This window comes from Sitophilus oryzae, unplaced genomic scaffold, assembly GCF_002938485.1.
Source record: "Sitophilus oryzae breed Bouriz unplaced genomic scaffold, Soryzae_2.0 scaffold_935_pilon_pilon, whole genome shotgun sequence".
Taxonomy (NCBI): domain Eukaryota; kingdom Metazoa; phylum Arthropoda; class Insecta; order Coleoptera; family Curculionidae; genus Sitophilus; species Sitophilus oryzae.
Genome location: NW_022147567.1, coordinates 397,781 through 421,849, shown reverse-complemented (window position 1 = coordinate 421,849; position 24,069 = coordinate 397,781). Strand labels below are relative to the sequence as shown.

The window sequence follows — 24,069 nt, the reverse complement described above, 5'->3', positions numbered from 1 at the left end:
TGAACACCTCGGTAGATTGAAACTAAGAAGAAACGGCGAATGCAGATTCTGTGGGGGAAGATGGGAAACACCAGTACACCCCTTCATCACTGAGTGCGCCGGAGACGACAACTATTCGTGCCTAGCGAATTTTGGTACGACTGATATTGAGAGATGGAGAACTACCTCTATAAAACGACTGTATGATGAGTTATGACTCAAGCAGTGGGACACAATGGATCTGTAAGGTCGCAGTGATTAACCCTCCCACTCATTCTAAATTCTAAAACACAATAGATCTCTAAGGTCGCAGAGATTAACCCCCCTCCCACTTATTCTAATTCTAAATTCTAACATAGCCATCGCACTCTAAATTGAAATTGAAAATTCGACTTTTTATTAAGCAAGAATGTCAAAAGTTGACATATGATACGTCATTCTATTCAGAATATCATTTTTTATCGAATAAAGTAAAAATATACCGGGGGTGCCATTTAAAAATCAAAAGTAGTAGTCATTTCCGGTGAAACAGGAAGTGACCAAAAACAATTGAATACGCCAATCAATCCCAATTTATGTCATATACTAACATACCAAATCTCGTTTTTTTATCTGAAAAAATAAAAAAGTTATAGGGGTGAGCCACTTTTGAGACGTACCCGGTATATGTAATAATTATTTGTTTAAACGATATAAAAGTTTTATATTTTAACCCAAACAAGGACATTTAAGAATTAAGAACATTATACTAATTAAAAAACACTAGTTTATAAAAATAAATTCCTTATTATTTATAAAAACGCAAATATGTATATAGTTGTTAAAAAAATTAAGAATTAATAATAAAAGCAATATCATTTTTTTTCGTATTCAGCTAGGTATAATTGACAACATCCATTTATAAAAAGTTAAATAGTTTTTAATGATTTTAGTACATACCTTCTTATTTGCTTAGTATGAAGTCTTAAAAAATAATGTGTTTGCCAAATTCTACTAATATTAATTTAAATAAATCCAATATTTACATTTCGTTTTTGTTTAATATTCCTGTCGATCATCATTATTGTTCTTTGTATAAAATGATCGAAAATGAGTTAATTTACAAAAATATTTCAATAAAATTTCAGAAAAAAATGTTTGTGCTTTTAAATATTATTACTATATATAATATACCTGGTATTAATAAACGTTTTTGTATAGGAGGAAATAAATATACAGAGTAGTCCGAATTGTATTCCGGAAACTTCGGCAGCATATTCTGCCGATAAAAATAAGTAAAAAAAGGTCGTATAAATGTATGTCCTAAAATGCTTAGTTTCGGAGATACAGGGTGTCAAAGTTTCATTTTTATTTCGATTTTTTCCAAATAATTTCTGAAGTAACGTCAATATTTGGATGAAAATTGGTGCCTGGGGTTTTGTGACACGAGAAATTTGATTTTGATGTCAAAATTACTCCTATTTGTAGAGGGCGCCACCTACACGTGTTTTAACTGTTTTGAAGGGTAATAACTTAACGTCCGTACCTGTATAAAACTACTGACACAAAAAATATACATTTCGATGACTTTCTACGTAACAAATGCCTCTTGGTAAAAATTGCTACGAACAACCGCTCTCAAGATATTTAAAATGGAAATAGTCAATACATGTCATTATTGACCAAAAATAAGCACACTTTGAGTATGGTTATTTGTTATTTGATTGAAATAATACATTTTTATTTTTTTAAATTAATCATAATTTTTTCTGCGAAAAAATGTTGATTAAACATTTTTTGTTGAACTTTTGGCACAAAAAGTTTCAAATTTATGATTTCAATCTAATAACTATTTAGTCAACATATTTAATTTATGTCAATGATGACAGGTATTGATAATTTTGATTCCAAATATCTCGAGGATCATTACTCGTAGCGATTTTTACCAAGAGACCTTTTTTTATGTAAAAAACGCCGTAAATGTATATTTTTTTACTCAGTAGTCTTATACAGGTACGGACGAAAAGTCATTACTCTTCAAACCAGTTAAAAAGTATGTAGGTGGCGCCCTTTACAAGTAAGAGTGATATTGACATCAAAATCAAATTTCTCATGTCAAAAAACTCCTAGACACCAATTTGTATCCAATTATTGACGTTACTTCATAAATTGTTTGGAAAAAATCGAAATAAAAATGAAACTTCTACATCCTGTATCTCCGAAACTAAGCATTTTAGGATATACATTTATACGAATTTCGGTAACTTTTATTGTAATTTAAAAATTGTTCTTTATTTCCAGAAAATGTTAAATATGTCAAAAACTACATTTTAGTCATATACTTCCTTATAAAACTCACCTTTATTTTTCTCCCAAAATCCTAAAATCAATTAATATATAGGGTGTTCCATTACAAAAAACACAACTTTGATATGTAACTTTTTTGGGGGACACCCTATAGCACTCTCTATATTTTAAAAAAGTGCTCTGAATTAACTTACATACGCTCACAAAATTTCATTTTAATACAAACTATCGTTCTCCTTGGAGCCGCGGCGTATGAGAGGCGCCACCCTGTATATCTAAATGAATAAATAAAAACGCAAATAATCTATTCCATCTTTTAATAACAAATTTAATAATGATTAAATCTTGTTTTATTTCCTTTTTAGACCAATACTTTTTATCAATCGTTAATTAGACATTAGAAAATATATACAATTATCGTAGAACTTAGATTCTGAACAACAGTCCGGTTACACAATAATCGTGTAACAAACATAACAGTTGTTTAATTGAGAGAACAAAACCGTTCAACTAATAGAGTAAAAGATGCAAACAAAAATACCACTATTACCGGCATTTATTCAAATGCAGTTAAATAATCATTAAACGGCCTGTTATTTTCGCCATTTAGAACTAACGACATATTAAATATTATGCACATATTTAAGGCATTTATTAATTACACCACCGGCAGCCTACTTTTAACTGTTCGAGTATTTATTTAACCAGCATCGCTCCGGTTAAAACGTTTAATGACAGTCTAGGAATTCGTTAACAGCTTGAATTATTGCTTTTCCTTATTTGGTATGGTTTATAGACGTACACAAATCGATCAAAATACGAAAAAAAAAATGGCAAATTCACTTCGAAAAACGTCTATTACGCTGTACTTTCGGGTCGCTCTCAGGGGTCGGGTAAACCGGGTGTGTGGCCGATGGAAATTTATATAGATTATATTTCAGAAATCTGCCCCAAGGCTTAGCCCGATCCTGTCGTGTTAAGTCACATCCAAAATTCCAAACACATGTGCTTTGATTAAGGCTTGATTAAGGTTTGCAGAGCTTTAGCATTTGCCATAAAATAGCGAGCAATTTGTTACAAAACCATATAAAATATATATCACTCTAATCACAAAACTTCAATCTATTTCTGTATTCTAACGGAATTTTAAATTATGTCTTTATTTTCGAGAAAATTGAGTCCAAACATAAGGAATACTTTGTTAATGATTAACCATCAAAATCTTAAAAATAAAGAAGTTGTCTAAAAATGTGCTACAATATGAATATATAGTATAATCCTTTATCTTTAATTTCCTTCTTTATTTGTGTAAAAATACCTAGGCCAGTTCTACATAAAACGTTAAATGCCGAACGCTTATTTTGCTACCTATTTCGGAGTAGTGAAGTGGACTCTTAATGAAATGTATCTGTATCATACCTTAAGTACCACTATATAGGGAGAACACACACAAGGAGACACTACACCACGGTCGACAGATCCGACTAATGAAATTTTCAAGCAAATTTAAAGAAACAGTGCTGATAAAGTGTTTTTTTGCTAGTTATTTGGACTCCGCCTTATTATTTTTAGGGTACCAAAAAAACGGCCAATCAATTAGAGACTGGCGTTGCCTGTGGAACTGAGATTAAAAATTATTGTTGATTTAAAGTTAATAGTTTGGCAAGTTAACTTTGTTATAAATGGAAGGATTTAAAGTAGATATTTTTATTTTTTTTACATTAAAACACTTTAGAAAGAAAACAAAAAGTAATTAAATAATAAAATTTATTAAACTGCCTCCATATTTTTTTAATTTTTTTACCTCATAAAAATTAATATTTTCTTTAAAAATTGTTTATAAATATTGTTTTTTATAAAACATATTTTTGGGTTAGGTGGTAGAATAGCTATTAGCTAAACTTCGCTCAGTGTCACTATCTTTTTTTTAGTACAATAAAGACGATTTATTATTATTATTATTTATTATTATATTTATTTCTAAATATACAGAGTGTACACACATTTCCAGTGACAGTGATTTTCAAATAAGTCCAAAACAACCGACTTATTCTACTTTGAAAATTTTCCAAAAAAATGATATTTTGCTTACATTTTGAGAACCACTGAATCTTTTCTGGGATTTCTTACTTGTAAATTTAATTTACTAGGTACCTGCGTTGCCATATTATCAAGAAATTATGTTTTTTAACTAAAACCTAAAAAAAATCCAAATTTTCAAAAACATATTTCGCGAAAAAAACCTCATAATCGTGTTTCTCTGGGGTCGAAATATACTACCCCTAAAAATATTTGCACTTATTTAAGACCCACCCTGTATACATTATACATTCACACATTTATTTTTTATTGCTGTATTTACAGGTAAACATGAAAAGAAATCCTCCACATCATGTTTTATATTTAATTTTTTTATTCTAAGCTTTTAATGAATATACAGGGTAAGTGAAACATATTTATAGACAAAGCTGTATTTTTTTTAAATAAAATACTGTATATTGTGTATTTTGATCACAAAATATTCCATAAAATTGCCATTTTAACCATAATACCATAATGTCATAATTTCTCCATAAAAAAAGTATATATAGTTTTCAGTCACCTCGTATACCTATATCAAGTAATTTAGCCTATTTTGGTGGGATTAGTTAAGAAGTGAAGAAGACGCTATCATAAAATACTTCCGGTTATTTTTGCCATTTTTTCGAAATAATAACTTATATCAAAATGTATGTACATCCGTAATATTGTGTGTATATAAAAATAAATAATATTAATTTCAATACCTATAATCATAATCCTATCATTTTTAAACATTGTGGTTAACGATTACGAACTTAATATCGTATATTAACCTATCTCGTTTGATTAAGTTATTTTCGAGAAAGGTTAAAACAATTAATTGATATTTTTCTCAAAGCTGTATTTTTTTTTAATTCTCCATTGTTTGTCAAAGAGTTTTTTGGGAATTCCTAAATTGTTTTACATTGTATTTAGAAACATAGTATATTAAATAAAATAAACACCTACCGGGTGTGTGAATTTGTTGTTGGCTTTGGTCTACTGGTCCGGGTACCACGTGGAACACCTCCCCGATCTCCGGAGACGTTTCCTTGCCCTCGGCCCTCCTTTGGAGCTGATGGAGCTGCTCCATGTGAAGATGTTTCAGCGATTTGACGTGTTGTAGTAACGGCAGTCGGTTGGTTGCGGAGAACCCGCAAAGCGAACAGTGGAACACTCGAGGTTGGTTAGGTTGGAGACACGAACACCTCTCGTGGAGATGCTTCAACAGAGCCACCCCCGCGTCGTGCCTGCCCGCGGCCGCGTGCAATTGCAACTTATGCGCGGAATTGGTATAATAGTCACACGCGTTACACCGGATTTGAACACCACCAGGCGCAGAAGCGTACTTCAACTTCCACTCGTTTCGAGGCCCGCCCTCTTTCACATGGTTGACGTGTTGCAGCCGTTGTAAATGCTTATCAGTCTTGCAGTGGAGCTGGAAATTGGCTTTGAGGTTCGTTTTGTAAGTGCACAACTTGCAGATATAGTGACCGGCCACCACGGCCAGAATCTCCTGCTCTCTCAGTCTCGTTCTGTCCAGTGCCAGATGTCGTCCCAACTCTTCCAACGAATCCGTTTGGAACACGTTGCACACGCAACACTGGTAGATTCTCTCCGGATCAGGATCGGCGGGTTCAGGTGGAGGTTCCATCGTTTCAGGGTTCAGTCCTAAATCCGCATGAGCCGCCAGGTCAGCGGGTCCCGCGTGTCCAGGTAACTGCCCGCCCGTCATCATCTGAATGAGCAGCGCCTGATTGTACGCCATATCGGCCAAGGCCGCTTCTGGTTTCTCACCGAGGCTCGGGTACATACCGTACAAACTCTCGACGTGCTGCGGCGGGTGTTGTTGCTGGTGATGCAACGCGCTCAGAGTTTGCATGTGCTTGACGTTCTGCTGTAGCACCAACATGTTGTGCGTGTGCTTTTCCGAAGTCATGTGAATGCGTAGATTGCGCGCGACGTTCGTCTCGTAGTTACACACGTCGCATCGGAAGCTAGGTTTGGGTTTATGGCCTGCGCTGACCGGCGAATGATGCATTGGCGCTTTAGGCGATGCTTGACGCGTCTCGCCGTTTGGTCCTCCGCCGTTTTGGAGCTCTTGCATGTTGTTCAAATGCTTGTCAGATTGCATGTGTATACTGAGGTTGCCCTTCGTAGTCGTTGAATAATTGCATACCTCGCATCGGTAAGGTTTGTAGCCGCACGTGTAGGTTTCGCCTCGCGCCAATCGTGGATGAGGTTGCTGGGCGATGCAGTAGATGCAGCTCGTCTCCGCTTCAGGATGTTTCTCTTTCATATGGATTTCTAACGTCTCTTGGTATTTGTAGTGCCAATTGCACTTAGGACATTTGAGCGTCTTACAGGAATTACGACTGTGAACGTTGGCAAGGCCTGCCGGGCCCAACCGACCTGATGCGAGTATCATCTCACATCGGGCACACTCCACGCCAGAAGGTCTGCCCTGAAGGTGTTCAGGACACACCCCAATAGTCGTACCAGTCATAAAGGCTGGAGGCGAGGCAAAAGGCGGACTAGGCGACTTTCCAGGAACTTGGCCTTGGGCTTGTTGAGGCTGCGACGAAGGGTGTCCGTCTCTGCCAGGTACGGTGGTCTGTTGTTGCATGGATTGAGGTTCGGGCGTCATATGACCTCCGAGAGGCTCTAACAAGGAAACTACTGGCCTCTTTTCGGCTCCCACGCACTGCAGGATCGCTCCGCAGTCCTGCGCCAGTACCTCTCGCTCGGCGTCCTGCAACGCGACTCCGTGTTCAGCACTGGCATGGCTGGCGAAGGACCTCGCGAACCCGAACGACAACCGGCACACGAAACACATGAGGATGGGCTTGATGGGCAAGGACGCGGGTCGCGGCGGTCTAGCGTCCCTCAGAGCCACGACGCGGTAGCTGTGCACGGCGGGCAGTTCGGATGGTCGGGTGGGTTGCCGTAGCATCCGCGACACGTAGACGGCCTGCAGGGGCGGCCCGTTCTCGGGGGCGGCGGGGGCTTGGGCCTCGCAGTCGCTCTCCGAGTCCTCGATGATGTAGGCCGAGCCGTCGGGGTTGTAGACAATCTTGCCAGCGAACTGCTCCACGTCCGACGTGGACTCCGTGGGGGACGGCAGACGCGTGGGCGGCGGCGGTGGTGACGCCCCCGGAGCTGCCGGGGGCGGGGAGGCCTCTTGCTCGGGGCTCATGGCGGCAGCGGGCCGCGTCGTCGGCTCAGGAGCCGCGGACAACGTGGGCATTGCGGGGCATCACATGGCAGACAGTGGGACGCCCTGAAACAAAAAAATAGATGTAAACAAATATATCCCATTCACAATTTTTTTGGGCATATTTAACTATTTATTTAAAGGCGAAATAAGAAATATATTATAAAATATTACACAGTTTATAAATCTATTACACGGTCTATGACTCTTGGCTACGTATTAATTTTTTTTGCTTGTAACGTAGTAAGAATGACGTTTTCTAGTTTTGTTTATTTAATATTATCTTGTTGTGTTCAAAAAATGTGTTCATTTTTATTTTCTTAGAAAATTTGTAGGTATTTAAGTAATCTACGGGAACACGGTTTGATAACCAAGTCTATGGAATTTATTGATAGAGAAATTCATGTAAACGTTTTATTCAAAAATGTGTTTTTTTAATTATTATTCTTCATTTTGTTAAAAAACAAAAGCCCTAGGTTCCCATGGATGAATTGCTAGTTACGCTAATGAATATACTACCTCTAAAAATATTTCCATTTATTTAAAAAGCACCCTGTAGAACAAAATGACAATACAATATTGTTATGTCTAATAAATGTAATGCTAAATACGTCTAAGTTTAAATATCAAAAAATAACCACTGGAGCAGAACATCCATGTTGTGTCTCTGAATTTAGATTAATTTTTTAAAAGATAGATTGCAATTACTATAACTTGACTGATGTTTCAAAGACGCATAGTCATTGTGCTCAAGAAAGAAAAAGAATAACAAAAAAGAACTTCAAGCCAACCAAGGCTTGAAAAATATTAAAAATAAATTTGACGGCATTTTTAAATTGAAGTGTATTTTTTTGATATGAATGAGGTAAAAGCATAATATACATAAATTAATTGAACTTTATTCTAATATTAACGTGTCACGAAATAACAAAATACCTGTATATATACCATAGATATAGTAGATATTAATATTCATACAAGTATAATTACTTGGCTGAAACAATCTCGGTATTTAGTCCATATTTAGAGCGGTCAGAGTTATCCAGCACTTGGCTTTAATATCGTCCGGTGCTGCATCTCGCCCAAGAATGCATGATTGAATTGCAACTAAGAGCCTGTTCACACCGGTCGGTGCATCACTGTCAAGTTGTAATTCATTTCGCGTCTAATTTTCTTTTTCCAAAATGAATTATTTATAGATATTAACATAGCCTAGCCAATATTTATAATGTCGGAATGAATAAATAGACACTTTTATTGGATTAGTAATAAATAAAATGATGGTGAATTTTACGTTTAGTTTATTGACATATATAGATCGTTTAGAGATTGTACTTGATGGCTTGGATTGCAATATGTTTTTATCTATACGATTACATTTGTAATTCTAAAATCTATAAACTCGGGTGTGAATAAATTGATGTGTTTGATATAAATATATTGCAAACAACTGAAAATGTAGGACTGTATTTTTGTAAAAAAAAACGTTGCTTTACAATAGATTGTAAATATTTAGAAATATCAATCGCTGATACTACTTCTGGAACCTTAAAACCATCTCTGCTAGAGGAACTGTCAAGAAACTGTCAACACTCTATTTCATGGTTTTGTCTTGATTAAGACCAAAAGAAAATGCATGTTTTTAATGCTAGAATTGTTGTATATATAGGGTCTCCTTCTAAAACGAATATCTCCAACAAAAAAGCCATTGAGATGAATAAAAAAATATTGAGAAAAGATGCACTTTGACGTTTTTTAGTTTGTTGAATTATTCCAGAGAATCTATTAATTTTTTTTCACTAAATAAAAATGACAGATGATGAAAAGTAACTCATTATGAGAAGATTACTTATTAAGAGTATATTTCACTAGTCCGAAAAAGTAGCAAAATAAGCGTTCGGCTTTAACGTTTTATGTAAAACTGGCTAGGCATTTTTACACAAATGAAGAAAGAAATTAAAGATAAAGGATTATACTATATCCGTATTGTAGCACATTTTGAGACAACGTCTTTATTTTAAAGATTTTGATGGTCAAACAACAGCAAAGTATTCCTTATGTTTGGACTAAATTTTCTCCAAAATAAAGATATAATTTAAAATTCCGTCACAATACGGAAATAGATTGAAGTTTTGTGATTACAGTGATATATAATTTATATGGTTTTGTAACAAATTGCTCGCTATTTTATGGCAAATGCTGAAGCTCTGCAAACCTTAATCAAGCCTTAATCAAAGCATGTGTGTTTGGAGTTTTGGGTGTGGCTTAATACGACAGGATCAGGCTAAACCTTAGGCAGATTTCTGAAATATAAGTAATATATATTTCCTTCGGCCACACACCCGCTGTACCCGACCCCTGAGAGCGACCCGAAAGTACAGCGTAATAGACTCGTAAGTGTTCCCTCTTTGATGACCACTTTTCAATTACACAAAGATAAATTTTCCTTAGCTCTAACCTCCATAGAGTGAACAAAACAGAATAGCACTAGCACATAAATATAAACTGTATGTTCACAGTTAAAATAAAAGTACTGTAGGTAGATAATTTTTAAAAATAACTTGAATTCCCATGATAATTTCCAACAGCCCAGAAAGTAATGGAACTTCAATAAGGATTAACTATTAAGCTTTTGCACGTACTTAACCGGCTTCAAGTACTTGCACAGTGTGAAGGGGGCCTTAGCTATCGGGCGAGCAAATGTTACGGGCCGTTGCGTGCCGATGCAATTGCGGCCCATGTCCACACCCGAGGCGATGCCCGATCGCGACGAAGTGCAGAATAAAAGGTCCCAGTTTAATCACTATCGTTATATTTAATCTTTTGGTTGCTTATGAGCCTTTAGGCTAAGTCGCTCTTTTATAATTTTCCACGTTCTTTTCATTCGCTCGCACGAAGCCCTATGTTCAGCGCCTTTGCTTGACAGCGGCGGCGCTTCTGGGTGGTAGGTAGTTCTGATGTAACGAAATATCAATTTTTAAACAGTCGCAAATGCGAAAATTAATTTGTTAACAATAGCTAATATACCTTTATGGCGGGTTCATTTCTTGAAAAGAATTCTGTATTTTTCGGTACTAATATAAAAAATAAAAAAAATTTTTAAGAACGCAACTACGTTGATCAAACAGAAACCAATTTTTCAGTGGTTTTTTAGTAGTAAAACAATTTTGCCTAGCCGATAAAAAAATGCTTAACCGTTTCTCTGAAGTATATCTCCTACCAGAAGCACAAAAACATAAAAAACAAAGAAAAAAACTATTTAAAAGACCTAAATACAACCATTCAAGAACACTTTGGTTTCTTTAGCAAATACTTCTATTATAAACCGTTGACAAAAATGATATATGAAGTCAAATTAGTCTAAAAATTACTACCTGACAACAATTACTTAATGAGGTAAAACCAAAAAGCTTTATACTTTCTGTATCTATATGATTATTTTTAGTTTGTTTTTAATTTTCACTTATGTTGTATTTATTAAAATCAAAGAATCGATAGCCATACATTATACTAACCTCTACAGATGCTTGAGCAATGAGGAATACATTTATTTATTGGATTGGATTAAAAAAACTCTTTTATTTTTCTTTTAGAGGCTGTCGCTTCTTTCATCATAGTTTTTGCGTTGGTAAAATCTACTCTGTGTCCTATGACCCATGAATGCTGACAAATCTTTGCAAAAATCACCATTTTTTAAATAATCTTTATGTTCATTTTGTTTTTTTTTCTCCGTTGGATCAATGCCAATCGTGTTTACAAAAAATAACTTTAATTTTAAAGATTTTCGTCTAGTGGTATTTTTTAATGGTATTTACCAGATATTAATTTGTTGTTTAAACAAATTATATAAAAGATTGTGGATGTTAACTTAAAAATACAAAAAAAATAAAAAAGGTTTTAAATGTTAATTATTTTCTAGTAACGTTTCGATTTTTTTGATATACATATATCCAAATATCCAATTGAAGTGCTGATTACAATAAATACAATTGATATAATTGCAAGACTTGGTTAGCTTAAAAATTATAACTCATTTAGATTTATTTGTTTGGTTTACCCAAACTGATTTACTTATTACATTATTTCGAACGTTGAATTTTGTAGAATGTTCGCATACATTTCTTTTAATGACATTATTTTGACGACGTTTCGTGCACCATAAAACCCCATCATCAATGACGAAAAAATCGTCCGATTTAAACGAAATTTAGTATGTCCACAGGTTGGACCAATGCGAACTTGACACGTGTTATTGTGACAGTTAGATTTGACGTAAGAAACGTCAAAAGTTGATGTCTAATCTCGAACAAATTTGGTGGGTAGGCTATGTGAGCGACGTTGTATACGGTCCCATCCTGCAAAATTGGATAAGATGTTTCGTTTACATCTTCATCAGGGTGGGACTAAGGATTTGATATTGAAGAAAAATGTGGGTCGATTTCAGCATAATTTGGGACAGGTCATAAGATGACGCCCTCGACGTTTCGAACCGATGCCTCAAAATGGACGAAATCATCAGAATTTTTCTCTTAATTATGGATCGATGGGAACCAAACTCGGCACGTGGATAGAGGTACTCGAATGGAGTCCTCAGACGGACAGATGGTCATTTTAATTCAAATTTTGTGAGAGTGAATCAATTTATTTATTAATTTTTAATTTGTTGCTTTTTCAACATTTCAAAATACACTTTTTCAAACATGTCCTTCAAATCCTTCAATTTAATAGCTGTTAGTAAGAAGTTTCACTTCAAATAAGCTCACATAGTACACACACAATTTTTTTTCAATAAAAATGTAAGAACCTCTTTCCTTCAATTATTTAACAAAAAACAAAGTAACGATCTCGACCTAATATTGTCTAGAAAAAAGCATTGAACTCGTGATAATAAAAGATAGTACCTAACTCTAACAAAACTAATAAAAAATATGGTACTTAATCACTTAATCCAATTATTCTGTGCTACAACTCGGAGGAGTACACTGTAAAAAACAGCCTGAGTGAACACATATTTCTCAGGAAGTGAATTTTTTGAGTGAAATAATTGAGTACACTTTCATCTAAAATAGAGTAAATTCATCATTTTACTCAAGTATCTCTATTTAATCAATAACGATTGAATAAGCTCATGTTCGAGTTATAACTCCTATCTTTGAGTAATGAAATAGAAAAATTCACTTAAAAACTCATGTTATAGTTTAACACAATAAAAATTTGAGTGAAATCTCCCAGTTTAGAGTGTTTTCGCTCATTACTAATCATACTTCATACGCGCTTCTTCGATACCGTATAAGCTATTCCCCTATTCCTCAGTTTTTAATTATCTCTTCGAGTCGTAGGTTGTCTTGTCCCTTCGAAGGTGCCAATGTCACAAGCCCATAGTGTGTGTGTAAAGTGTGATGTAAAGTGTGACTGTGGCCGCGTGGCGTGGTGAAGCGAATACGAATGCCAGAGACATATGTAAAGGTAAATAACCAAAAAAAAACAATAACCCAAGTTAATAATTAGAATGATTTTCAAACTGAAATTCGGAGACATTGTTAAATGCAACTTTTCTAGACGTCTAGCTTAAAAAGTTCCTGTATTTTTTCCGAAAAGAGTTGAAAACTTTTTAAAATGTTTTTGATATTATAATAATAGTGTTATATTTTTTGGTTTTATTTGTTTTTGTCAAATAAAAATGACAAATAAAAATATTTAAAAAAAAAGGTTTTACCTAGGGGTTTTACAGTTTTTCATTTGGTTTGTTAAAAAAACGAAATATTCTAAATGATTGTTTTAAAAGCGATATGTAAGCTAACTTGTTATTTTATTACAAGTGCACAGATGCCTCCCAAAAGTGAACTTTAGGAAATGGACATGTTCGAAACTGAAACTTACCTTTGAAAGGCACTTGCCCACCTGTTATAAAGTAACAAGTTAGTCATCGCTGCTTTTAAAAAAAATCATTTAGAATATATTTCTCAATACTGAGTGAAATTAATACTCAGATATGAGTACTAATCAAGTTAAGTGTAACACAAATTTGAGTAAAAGTCACTCAATAGAAGGTGTACTTGAACTCAACACTTAGTTCACTCATTTTAAAGTGAATAAATTATCAAAATCGATCAAAATCCTACTCAAGGTGAACCATAATGAGTAAAAAAGGAGTCTTTCGTCCAATCCCGATTGAGCGAAAGACTCAGTCCTTTTCACTCTGAGAATTGAAGATTCACTCACTTCTGTAGAGTGGAAATTTCACTCAATCGGGTGTGGACAGAAACTGAGAAAGTATTGAGTGAAATCTGAGTGAAATTTCACTCATTTTTTTTTACAGTGTACTATTAAGTTCTCCAAAAATCGAAATAAGTTTTGTCGCCTTATACGTCATAATTTTGAATATTATCTACACTCTCTGTAGTTTAAAACAAGTGTTTTAAACATAATCTCGAGTTAAAATCGTGTTTAAATCAATAAAATCTGTTTTAAACTAATAAAAACACATTTTTTGTTAAAAAATTAAAAAAATGTTTTTTTTACCTGGGCATGATACCATCCCATCCTGCCGAGTCGACACTGATTCTTTTCGTTTTTCGCACGGAGCTTTGTGCACCGTGGTGGCTAGGTGAGCGAAATTACCGCTTTTAACATCCGACGCCATTGTGCTTTTTTTCGGGAAATTATAAACTTTCCTTCTCTCGACATATGTTAATTCGAGCAATACCCCGCGGCCGGCCAGCCTATTGTATGTGTTTCTAAGCCAGAGATAATGGTCGGATGGTGTGGTATCGGTAAATTGGCGTTGCGGGCGAGAACGAAGAAGAACGAAATCCGCTTTGCCGGCTAACAATTGTACAAGAACAATATTATTAATTTTAAGTATTGTTTATATGTTGGAAAAAGCTTTCTTTCGGTTTGCTTAAGGGCAAAAATTACCATCAAATACACACGCAATGTATTGGAGATTGTAGATTGTATGGGAGAGAGGAAGTTATCACTAAAACCTTATAGATCTATTGTGTCCCCCTTTCTTGAATTATAAACTCATCATACAGTTTAAGGGCTTTGACGAAAGCCAGTATCTGGGACGGTTTTACTGAGGTAATTTCTCCATCTCCGATATCAGTCGTACCAAAGTTTATGGCACGAATATTTGTTTGCCCATTTTCCCCACAGAATCTGCATTCGCCGTTGTTTTTTAGCTGCAATCTACTGAGGTGTTCATTGACGAGCCAGTGTTCTGTTAGAAACCCCGTAGCAATCCGAAAATTGTTTTTACTGAAATCACCCAACTAGCATTTATAGTGGCAGATACGTAACTGCTACTATCAAAGCCACTACAAAGTGAACGGTGACCATCGGCGGCTACGTCGTATATTCGTAGCTGCTAAGTAACTGCGACCAAAATGGGGAAAGATTTTGAGTAGCCGGGTAGTGTCTTGGGTAGTTTTTGCCACTAAAAGAGGTACTATGATGTGTTACTATAAAGTAGCCTACTGGTGAATGCGACTTATCTGTTACGAAGCGGCCTAATCGCGGGTTCGTGACAACCAAGTGTTATCCACCGACATGTGGAACTTTCGTTAAACTTTATTCGCAGCGACCGCGTCATGCAATTTCACATTTCATAAAAATAAATGTCATAACCGTTTTTGATCCCCGTGACTTTTTAGTGGCAATGGATGAGTGAGGGCTTGAGTGAGTACTTTATAGTGACCTAGGAAGGTAGCAGTAACCATTTTGCTACTTTCAATGCTACTATAAATTAGAAGTAACTAAGTGTCGTGGCCGCGACTACCCCGTAACTTAAATTGTTACTATAAAGTAACAAAACTTAATGGAGGCATTATGGTAGCACTTGTTAGTAACCCCTACTTTGAAAAGTTACTAGAAAGTATTTGGTCTTTTATGGTGTCATATTCGAAGATTCGGGTAGTTCCGGCTACTTCTTTAAATTATATGTTTGCGACTTGCAATAGGGGTGTTTATTTTCCACATTTATGGTAGGTAGGCACTAACCGGTCACTCTCGAAATATACTTCAAAGTGACTATTCCTTATAGAGTAACATTTTAAGTGGAAGGGTGGGCCTAGGGCATATACATTAGGGCAGTGACGTTTTAAAAAGGAGTGGGAACTATATTTGCTAGTTGGGCAAGGAAAAAGAAGCAAAATCTCTGATTTTTCTTGGTCATAAGTCCTGAGAAATTTCTTTGAGTGTCTTAGACTGTTGGAGGATTCCCATTCCAGGTTACGGATGGAGGCTTCCAAAGTTCTTGAATCCTGCTTTAAGTTGGTTTCCACTTCGGAACCAGAACGGTTCTGGCCCAGTTAGTGGATTGTGACCCTGTTGACCTTGAGTGAGACGCAATACATACCTACAATATGCTCAAATGAAAACACTATTTCTTCTCCCTTATCTAGCGCCCCCCTTCTACTGTTCATTTTTAAAAATACTCTCTATTTTCAATTTTGCACTTGTAATAAGCTATTAGTGGCCAGTTTTGCTCGGCTTTAGTTTCAGATCATCTGTCTATCGCATAGGTGGCATACCTCCTGGTTATTTATATTTATATTGTCTTCATCTTAAAATTGATCTGTCACTTGTTAGTGTCATTTCTAACTACATCTACCACATCTGTTAATTTTGTTTTATCCCTTATCCATGCGTTTGTTCTTCTATTTTTGAGGGATATTCCTACTATAGTCCTTTCTCCTTTCTATGGAGTGTTTCAGTTTCTGTGCACGACTTTAAGTATGTAATAAAATCACATCATAGTAAAACAGAAATATCATTTCTGTACGAGGTGTCTATCGCTAACAATAAGCACAGTAAGACTGAAAAAAAAATTTGACACTAAAAAAAAATAAAAAACCAAACTGCTGTGTTTCCTAAAAAAATACTAAAAAGCTCAACTATTATAAAAATCAATACAACAAATAATACTGTACTCCTGTAAGATACCGTAATCTAATAGTGCAGTAATCTCGCAAAATTATGGCATCTGTCAATTTATAATCGAATGTCAAAGTTGTATAAATGTACAGGGCCGTCAGAACTGTATTCCTGAAATTTCGGCGGCATATTCTGCAGATAAAAATAAGTAAAAAAGCTCGTATAAACGTATGTCCTAAAATGCTTAGTTTCGGAGATGCAGGATGTAGAAGTTTCATTGTTATTTCGATTTTTTCCAAATAATTTATGAAGTAACGTCAATATTTGGATGAAAATTGGTGTCTTTTGACATGAGAAATTTGATTTTGATGTCAATATGACTGCTATTTGTAGGGAGCGCCACCTACATGTGTTTTAACTGTTTGAAGAATAATAATTTTTTGTCCGTACCTATATAAAAGTACTGAGAGAAAAAATATACATTTCCGTGATTTATGACTGAAATGATATATTTAGGAACTTTTTATTATCTTTAATTCATCAGTCGTCAACATATTTAATATATGTCAATGAAGACAGGTATTGATAATTTCAATTCCAAATATCTCGAGAATCATTACCCCTAGCGATTTTTACCAAGAGACCTTTTTTACGTACAGAACGTCATAAATTTACATTTTTATACTCAGTAGTTTCATACAGGTACGAACGAAAAGTTATTACTCTTTAAACCAGTTAAAAATATGTAGGTGGCGCCCTCTACAAGTAGGAGTCATATTGACATCAAAATCAAATTACTCATGTGAAAAAAATCCCAGATACCAATTGTCATCCAAATATTGACGTTACTTCATAAATTATTTAGAAAAAAATTAAATAAATATGAAACTTGTACACCCTGCAGAATATGCTGCTGAAGTTTCGGGAATACAGTTTGGACCAATCTCTATATTCTTTAATGCAAATTAAAAAAAAAACTACATCCCTAATCTCCAGGTATATATTTTAGTAAATAAATTAAGTCTTAGTATGATGTTCTACAATTATCTAACACCCTGTTCACACTTTTCTCGCCCTAATCTCCAACGTAAATTCGTTTATCATTTGAAACAAGGCGTCTTTAGAATCTCCTTCTTATCAATGTGTGAAGTCAAACACTCCACGGATCACACGGACGACCCGGTAAAAATATCGATACCTATCGATTTGTTATTATTATCATTATTGTTCTGTTTATAATTTATTAAGCTACTGCGATTTAAAACCGGTAACATTATCAATTGCACAGCAATAAAGTTCAGTCATTAAGAAATTATTTAGATAAGATTTGGATGGAACGTGAATGAATTGCGTATAGGATTACATGCAAAATTCTTGTGTTGTTTAATTTGGTTTTAAGCGTAGTAGAAATTGCATCTGAATCTGCTACGAAAATGAGTACGTAGATTAGATAATAATATAATTATTCATAAACGGTTTTTTGTTTGATTAGTTGGCAGAAACACATACTGTCTCTACATAAATTTATGTTTATTTTGATCGAATTATCCATGACTAAATATAAATAATAAAAGATTTGTTACATTTTTGAACATTACTGAATTTTTTCACCATTACTGAATTTTTTCGCTTTTTTAAGTTAAATATTATTATAAAATTACTTATCATGAATTGAATTTGCAATAATTATGCAATATACGTAAGTATAAATATCAAAAGTAAATATTAAAAAATAATTTTAGTAAAGAGGTTGTACTATACAGGGTGTCCCAGGCTGAGCGTGCATATCTAGATCTGAGATATTTGCACATTATTATTTCATAACGAGATCTATCGATTAAAGATATTTTCAATATGACAACACTTCCGAAAACACCGGATGTTGACAGCAACTTTCTTATTTTAAATGGGTACCTCCATTTTTTTATTGTATACTTAAATTCTCCGTAAAATTTTATGAATTTTGATGTCAAACACTCTATACCTAATATTAACCCTTTTTGAGAAAAAAATATTTAAAATTTTTGGACGAAAAAAACTACCTGTCAAAAAAATATGTATAGCCTAAACGTCAAATTTAGTGATTCCCACAGCCGTTGTGACATAAAGGGAAGACAACTGGCTATCTATTTCATAAATTAAATTATTCGAATGTCAAATAGAAACCTACTTTATTTATTTCATTATTAAAAAGGTTTTTCAATTCTTTACTTTTTGATTATACATACATGTTCCTATACCTAAAACAAATCGTTTTTAAGCTATTTAAGATTTAGTTTTAAAGCGTATATTTTTCTTGCCGCCAACTTTCTAGAAGCGCCGCCATATTGAAAATATTCTTAATCGATAGATCTCGTTGTGAAACAATGATGTGCAAAAAATCTCCGATCTAGATATTGTAGTTCTCTAGAAACTTCTCATGCACGCTCAGTATGGGATACTCTGTATGTACCATGTACCAGAATATAAGAGGTTAGATTAATATTCATACATTGGTATTCCGTATAACAAAAAAAATTACGTCACAGTTGCCTTGCAAATGACAATGGATGATATTTTGTGTGCAAAATTTTATGGTTAATGTTATCTATCCGCATTTTCAAGACAAGTCTGACACTGTCTAGTGTTGATCGTGTAATCGATGTATATGTACAGTAACTATTCAATTAAAACGTTTTATATCAGTACGTAGCAGCACTTAAAGAAATCAAAACAATTAGTTACAAATTGGATATATTAGGTATTTAATAATCCATTAAAATAGTACTTACATCATATGAAACACTAATTGTACCTTTAATTCATAGTTATTTTGTTTATTTGTTTTAAGAAGGCGTTCCCTAATTGTGTTTATTAATTTTCTAACAAATTAAACTGTCGATGACTAAATCAATGACACTAAATTGCTTTTAAAAGACAATAGCTAGTTTTAAATTATAAATAAATAACATTAGTAATGTCTAGTTTATTTTTAAATATTTCTTATTCCAATTAATCTTTTAAGAGTTCCTATTATATTTTATTTTTATATTTTAATTCTTTCGATCTGCCTGTTTAACGCTTGTTTTTTAACATTGAAAATGTTTCTGTTATCCTATATAAGGGAGCCCAAATCGAATTAAAATGCTACATTTGCCACACCATGACGTCATATATACAAGGGTATAGGAAATCTCGGCGCAACGGCGGCAGTCGGCCAGCGCGCGCAAAAACCATTACATCGCTAATTGTTTATTGATATATCTTTATTAGTTTAAAAGCAAAAATATGGGGTTTGCTTTGATACCTTGCCAAGACATAAGCGAAACTTTTAAATTGTTTCTTTTTTTTCATTTAGGCCTTCGTTTTTCGTTAAATGAAAGTTATATTAAAAAAAATCTATTTTTAAACCAAATTTTCGCATGATTGAAATGATTATTCATGTTTAAAGTTTTTTTGGTCATAAGCGCTAATGGAAATGTTTTTTTGTAAATAATTATAAAAAATTACTCCCTATGAAGACTTTATTGTGTACTGGATCAAAAAATAAGTATTTGTTTTCTCTATACGGTGGTATTAATATATCGATTTTTGATGATAGTGCCCTTTTATCCGGTCTAATTTTGTACTACTTTCGGAATAAGGGTCCCCATATCATGTACTGTACTTCCATCCCTGAAAAATTCAGCTTGTGACACCGAAGTGAGAGGTAACGTCAAAATAAGCTTTAATCTACCTACATCATAGGTAGGTGTAGGTAACTCTAGGTATATTCTACCTAGACAGTAGCTGAACTAGCTGACAGTAGTAATTAATTTGTTATCCGTTAAGTAGTTGTCATTATATAAGTTTAATCATCTTATACCTCCTATAACGATAGGTTTTGGATTTTTCCTGATTGGTTTGTTAAACAAAAATATACTGGGCATATAAATGTTACAGGTTAATTCGTTAAAGAAATATGTTACACACATATTATTTTAATAATAATAGTATAATAGTAATGGCTATATTATGTTATAACACATATTATGTTATAACACATATGTATTGAATGTACTTATTTTAACCAATGCATTGTTTTGTTTTTTTAATCTCACAAATAAGAAATGTTTTATAGTTTTTATTTTAAAAAACAGTGATTATACAATTTATTTACACCCCTTACACTGTTTTCTGTAAGGGGTGTAACCAGGAGTATATTTCGTAACCTCTTACGATATAAGAGGGCACAAAGTGTTTTATTACTTAATGCTTAAAATTTAATAATATATTTGTACATAAAATAGAATAGATTAGAAAGTCAATTAATTAATATTGACGTAATTACTAAATAAGTACAAGATTTTTTTCTAATTATTTTAGTGTATTTTTAGTCACCTAATTATAAAGGAGAGATATCCAACCATTGCATTATTTTACTCACAAATAAATGTTTTATGGTTTTTATTATAAAACAAGGATTAATTTATTATACACCCCTTAACCCAAACACTCCAAGGAGGATATTTCGTGAGTAATGTTTCCGGTGAGACCGCGTATATGTCACCAGATTCTGGTTAGCATAAAGACTTTTTCTATAAAAAGAGTTTTTTCTATATTTTCCTTTCAAAATAAGACTAATTTCTTCTTATTCTTTTTAAATATTACAGTGTTTCTTTTTCCTAAAATGTTATACTTAATTTTCGCTTAAATTAAAAAATCACAAATGGAGGAAAATATACGTTATTGAATAAAGTTTATACAAATCACTTTACCATAACAAAAGAGTAAAAACATGTCATGGCGGAGATATTCAGGTGGCATTTCACACATTTATCCATTAAAATCGAGATTAAAATAATAAACTTGCGTAACATGTTATACATGAGATAGAAAGTTTCAGAATCGATTAATACGCAATACGCTACGCAGTCAACTTATTCCTATGCGCGGATGAGCGTCTTCAAGACTCTTCCTTCGGCCAGGGTCACGACGCCGCCGAAGAGGAATCGGCCTACGTTTGGCTAAACAGGCTGGACACGGTGGAGTACGATATTGGCGAGTCTGAATATTTATAAAAATTTGAAAAGTAAAATATGTTGGAAAAATAATTAATCCATACATATGTAAAAGCTCAAAGGGTTTTTTTGTTGCATCCATCCCGCCGAAACCGCTTTAATCTTTATCCAATCTTGATGATTCTTTTTTTAAATGTGTAGATTTGTTATGAAGTATTTTTATAGTACTTAATGGCTATTTCTTTGTGTAAAACGACTAAATACTAAAACATACCTGAAAAACACCTACACACAATACCTCCAGAAATATGTCATTGTCAGTGGTGTATCAGTTAGATTATATATTACGTTTTTAGATATTTTAGAGTGAGTTCATGCCGCCAGCTTTAGATACATTAATATTAGCACAAAGGTTCGTTTAAACGACATTACTGAATTAGCTACACAAAGCGATTTTAGGAAATTCATCCTCTTAGAGAGTAAAATTATCTCGGAACAGTTTGTTGTATGAAAATTCCTTACTATTTGGTCTAGAAGAATGAAATCCTACAAAAATAATTAGAAGAAATTTTTGAAATTCATCAACCAAATGGGTAAAGTTAGTAAAAATTTATATAAAACTTGGTGACCTCTGGATTATACACATAAAAATTGGCATAAAGGTAAAGCGAATTTATGAAATTTATACCCTTAGGGAGTAGAATAGGGAATGAAAGTTTGCTGTACGAAAATGCAATACTATAACATTATAAACCAGACAGTATAAAATTTTATACAAGGGTTTATTTAGTGACATCATAACGAAATATATCTTCCTCAATTATCCTTCAAAGAATAAAAAATAACCTATAAAAAGAGTATTAGTGCTCTTAATAGATAAAAAAAAAGATGAAAAATTAAAAACATCTATGCTCACTAGCTCTCTATAAAGAAGTAAAAAATCATTTAAATCAATGCATGAACGATTCGAGGTGTAACGCGAACGTAGTCGCGAGAAAAAGCTAGTAATTTATTAAATTATTTTATTTAACTCATTAATTTTCATTGAAAAGGAATTTTTGTAATTCGCCACTATATTAGTTAAAAACTAAGAAACTCATATCAAATTTAAGTTTTGTGATTTTGACTTATACTTTTTACAAAATCTGAACACATTTTAAAAGAAAATTTTTTTTTGATAATATTTGTGTAGATTGACTACAAGTTGTATAACATAAATTTCTACGACCGGTCTACCTAGTGGGCTGCAGCATCGCCTTGTGGTGCAAACGTGGGCCTGTTAATCTGTGACGTGACGCACAACAGCCAAGAAAAACAGAAGCGTGGCTAAAAAATTAGTAATTTAAAAAAAGTCTTTCAGATACAGTAGTAGGTATTAAAAAGTTTTGTGTTTAAATGGGGTTTGCCTTTAACAGTTAAAAAATTATATCGTAAAGTGTAACTTTCCGTAAGAATTCTTTATCTGTCATTGATCATAATCTGTCATCATGTTAACCTGATGTTTTGTATGTTAGTTTTTTTCGAGGTTTTTTTGCTTGCTTGTTTTACGGATAAGGTGCGATCGCATAATTATTATTGATAATGTTTTATTTAATGTTAACACTACTACTTTTTCAGTGAATCTTTAAATCTGTTGTTTTTTGTTAAGTTCGTTATTTAAACATAAGTATGTAATACACTCATATTAACACTAATCATATTTTTACGTTTTTATTCATCATTTTCAATGCCCCCCCGGTTGCATCTTTGTAAAGGACTGTGATTTTTTTTCTAGGAACACTAAATATGTCTATAACTAACAGAACTAACTAACAGAAAATAAAATTCAGAAAATTAGCAGTCGTCAAATGAATGTAATTAAATAAATGAATGTATTACCTAATTTGCTAGTAATACAGTAAAAATGTTTATTTGAATCTGAAAGTGGTAGTCGTCTTTTACGCCGTTTTTTTCGATCAAACGGTATAATAAGATAATAAATTGAATGTGTTTTAAAGGTCTAATAAAAAAAGCAAAAAAATGAAGGACTTACTTAGAGTTCAAAACTTATGAGTCTATTACGCTGTACTGTTCGGGTCGTTCTTATGGGTCAGGTAAAGCGGATGTGTGGCCGAAGAAAATATATATTATATTTCAGAAATCTGCCTGGTTCCGAGGCTGTATTACCGGTGCTTTGAGCATGTGAGTGTTTTTACCTTAGGCAGGTTGCTAGCCTTACCTAAGAACCCTCCTCCTTTATCCGGGCTTGGGACCGGCAGTGACAACTGTGAGCTACTCAATCCACCCACAGAGAAATGTAGACATAAGAGAAAAGTGCCAAACAAACGACGTTGTCAGATGGATAAGGCAGAGAAGAAGAGAATGGAACCAGCATGTCAATAGAATGGGTCTCGACAGAATGGCAATTTTTGGAATAATTCGTAACAACGTACCCCATGGCAGAAGACCTACTGGACGACCACCTAAACGTTGGCAAGACAGTTGGCAGTCAACCTCGCAAGAGTTGCTTAGACGAGGAGGAAATCGGAACTAAACAGGCGATACGCCTTCTAAAAGAAGAAGAAGAAGAAGAAGAAATCTGCCTAAGGCGTAGCCCGATCCTGTCGTGTTAAGCCACGCCCAACATTCCACACACACGTGCTTTGATTAAGGCTTGATTAAGGTTTGCAGAGC

The 24,069-nt window shown here is 33.8% G+C and overlaps 1 protein-coding gene across 2 annotated transcripts in view; it reads right to left on the bottom strand.

Annotated features, from left to right (window-relative positions):
* Window positions 1-24,069, bottom strand: part of LOC115890855 (zinc finger homeobox protein 4) — a 228,676-nt gene that overhangs the window by 83,945 nt on the left and 120,662 nt on the right. For both annotated transcript variants that reach the window (XM_030911208.1, XM_030911206.1), the window contains exon 2: window positions 5,296-7,606. In XM_030911208.1, coding sequence (XP_030767068.1) covers window positions 5,296-7,573 — 2,278 coding nt within the window. In that variant the 5' untranslated portion in view covers window positions 7,574-7,606. The remainder of the gene's footprint in view (window positions 1-5,295; window positions 7,607-24,069) is intronic.